The following is a 2,500-nucleotide window of genomic DNA, read 5'->3' as shown; positions in this document are numbered from 1 at the left end:
AAATCCTGAGTGTATATCTTTCAGGCATTTGTGTCTTTATCCTCTGGCATTTCCATCCTTTCGGAACACTATGCATACATTCCAAACGTTCGCATAAATCTATGCATAGAATACCCACAGGACGCCACTATCTTTTTCTTTATGTGTCCGATGTCAAACAGTGCCTTTGATAATATCAGTTATCAGGAACACTCGCCACTATTGCCTTATACCGACCGATATATGTGTGTGTGTATATATATATATATATATATATATATATATATATATATATATATATATATATATATATATATATATATATATATATATATATATATATATATATATATATATATATATATATATATATATATATATATATATATATATATATATATATATATATATATATATATATATATATATATATATACGTGTGTGTATATATATATATATATATATATATATATATATATATACATATACATACATATATATATATATATATATATATATATATATATATATATATATAAATATATGTATGTATGTATGTATATATACATATGTTTATATGTGTGTGTGTGTGTTTGTGTGTGACTATGCACTTTCCTTTCTCTCTGTCAGTCCATTTTTTTCACAATTTTCCATTTTCCATGATTTTCTCTGTCTCAATATTCATATGTCGTTATACTAAATAAAGCTAAATGTACTAGTACATTTGCTTGTATAAAACAGGAATGTCGGTTACTTTGTACACATACACACCTACTAAACACCTAACATACAAGCATGCAGACAAATATACTGTTTTTAATCATTTTTTAAAATTATTATGTCTAGTTAAGAAACCTCTGTCACCTAATTATCCACTGTGAAATTCCCTCTAATTCCTTGATATCCACAAAATTGGGATATCAAGACCTGCATTAAAAAAAAAAAAAAAAAAAAAAAAAAAATCCCCCTGTATATCTCCATTAACGATGTAGTTCATTTTCCAGCTCGTAGTGGTTTATAATGAGCTATTATTAATGGTTAAAACAAATGACCCCAAACACACCCCTGGGTAAACAGTATCCCTAATAGTCGGTTGAATTCACTCTCCAGAACCTTTTAAAGGCACTTTCTAGTGAACCCAGGCCAGCTATTTATCACCTAGCTGGCTACCAGGTAAGAATAACTACCGCTCTTAAATGTGTGTGCGTGTTCTTTTTTCGTTTTTTCTCCCTTCTCTCTTCTTTTTCTACCTATCTATCTTCTTTATATATATATATATATTTCTTTCTAAAGGACGATAGATTTTGGAGATGGATTTTCAAGGGCATCGGATGCATTTTGAATCGGATATCCTTTGCTCGTAGCACAACGGACCTTAGCTTCGTTGCTTGAATGAGTTTGTTCCTTTGTTTTGTTTGATTTTCGTCTCTAGTGGTTCCCTTTCCTTCCAGTCCATACATAAGACGATATATGAAAGCTTCATTACATTTTTGACAGTGATGAATACTCGTCTTTTTTTTTAAGTTAGTTTGGTGGATATTCTCACACAAATTTCTGTCTACATATTTTGAGAAGATTCAGCACGCTTTCTCTGCATTTACTACATTGTTATTATCCAAAGGAAATCTTAATATACAGTGTATACAGTACAAGCATTTCCCTATAAACCAGACATCAGACTGCAATTTGAATGATTCAGTAGCCAAAGCACTAAGTTGCCCCGAAGAGACTAAGGGCTACGTCATGTCTAAATGCGATGTTTATTTATCTGTTGCAGAAGCCCCCCGTGGCGCCCCGTGATGTCGACCCGTTGCTAATGGTCGGGCACCCACTCGCGGGGGCCACGCCTTCGGGCCACGGCATGCCCGCCCCCTCCTACGAGCTGCCCCCGATTCGTGGGCACACCTCCTACCCCACGGGCACGACCCCTCCCCCTACCTCCTCCCCCCCATACACCAGAGAAGTGCCCTCCTCTCACGCCGGATCTTCCTTGCCCCGGAGGCAGTCCATGCTCCTGCCCTCCTACGCCCACGACTACGCCCACGACTTCTCCGGGACCTCCACCCTGCCCAGGTCGTTCTCGCGGGACCTGGGCTCGTACGGGCCGGCCGCCGCCCAGCCGCCCTACGCCCAGAACCGCCTCAGCCTCGGCCTCAGCGACATCCTGGCGGCGGAGAGAGCCATGCCCCTCTTCGCGTCCTCCCGCTTCAGCTCGACGTCCGCCATGTCTGCCCTGGGCGCTGCGGAGAGGCCGCGGGCGTCCCTGGCCGCGGCCCCGCCCACCACCACCAGGGAGGCGGGGAGCGACGCCGGCAGCCAGAGGGAAAGCTCCGTCTAGGGCCTCGGCCTCTCCGGCGACGCCTTCGCGAGACGTCGGTAGCACCACTCGCAGGTGGGTTCGAAGTCTAGGGGAAATGAAGGGTATCCTGAAAAGCTCTCTCTCTCTCTCTCTCTCTCTCTCTCTCTCTCTCTCTCTCTCTCTCTCTCTCTCTCTCTCTCTCTCTCTCTCTCTCTCTCTCCC

The 2,500-nt window shown here is 41.4% G+C and overlaps 1 protein-coding gene across 2 annotated transcripts in view; it reads left to right on the top strand.

Moving 5' to 3' along the window:
* Positions 1-2,500, top strand: part of LOC138862729 (protein turtle homolog B-like) — a 321,424-nt gene that overhangs the window by 317,742 nt on the left and 1,182 nt on the right. The window contains exons 15-16 of one of the 2 annotated variants that reach the window (XM_070125747.1): positions 1,090-1,152; positions 1,757-2,371. In XM_070125747.1, coding sequence (XP_069981848.1) covers positions 1,090-1,152; positions 1,757-2,317 — 624 coding nt within the window. In that variant the 3' untranslated portion in view covers positions 2,318-2,371. The remainder of the gene's footprint in view (positions 1-1,089; positions 1,153-1,756; positions 2,372-2,500) is intronic. The other variant, XM_070125748.1, reaches the window with a different exon arrangement.

The sequence above is a fragment of the Penaeus vannamei genome, chromosome 9 (genome assembly GCF_042767895.1).
Source record: "Penaeus vannamei isolate JL-2024 chromosome 9, ASM4276789v1, whole genome shotgun sequence".
NCBI classification, from domain to species: domain Eukaryota; kingdom Metazoa; phylum Arthropoda; class Malacostraca; order Decapoda; family Penaeidae; genus Penaeus; species Penaeus vannamei.
The sequence above is the reverse complement of the archived record's forward strand: the minus strand, read 5'-3'. Positions and strand labels throughout refer to the sequence as shown.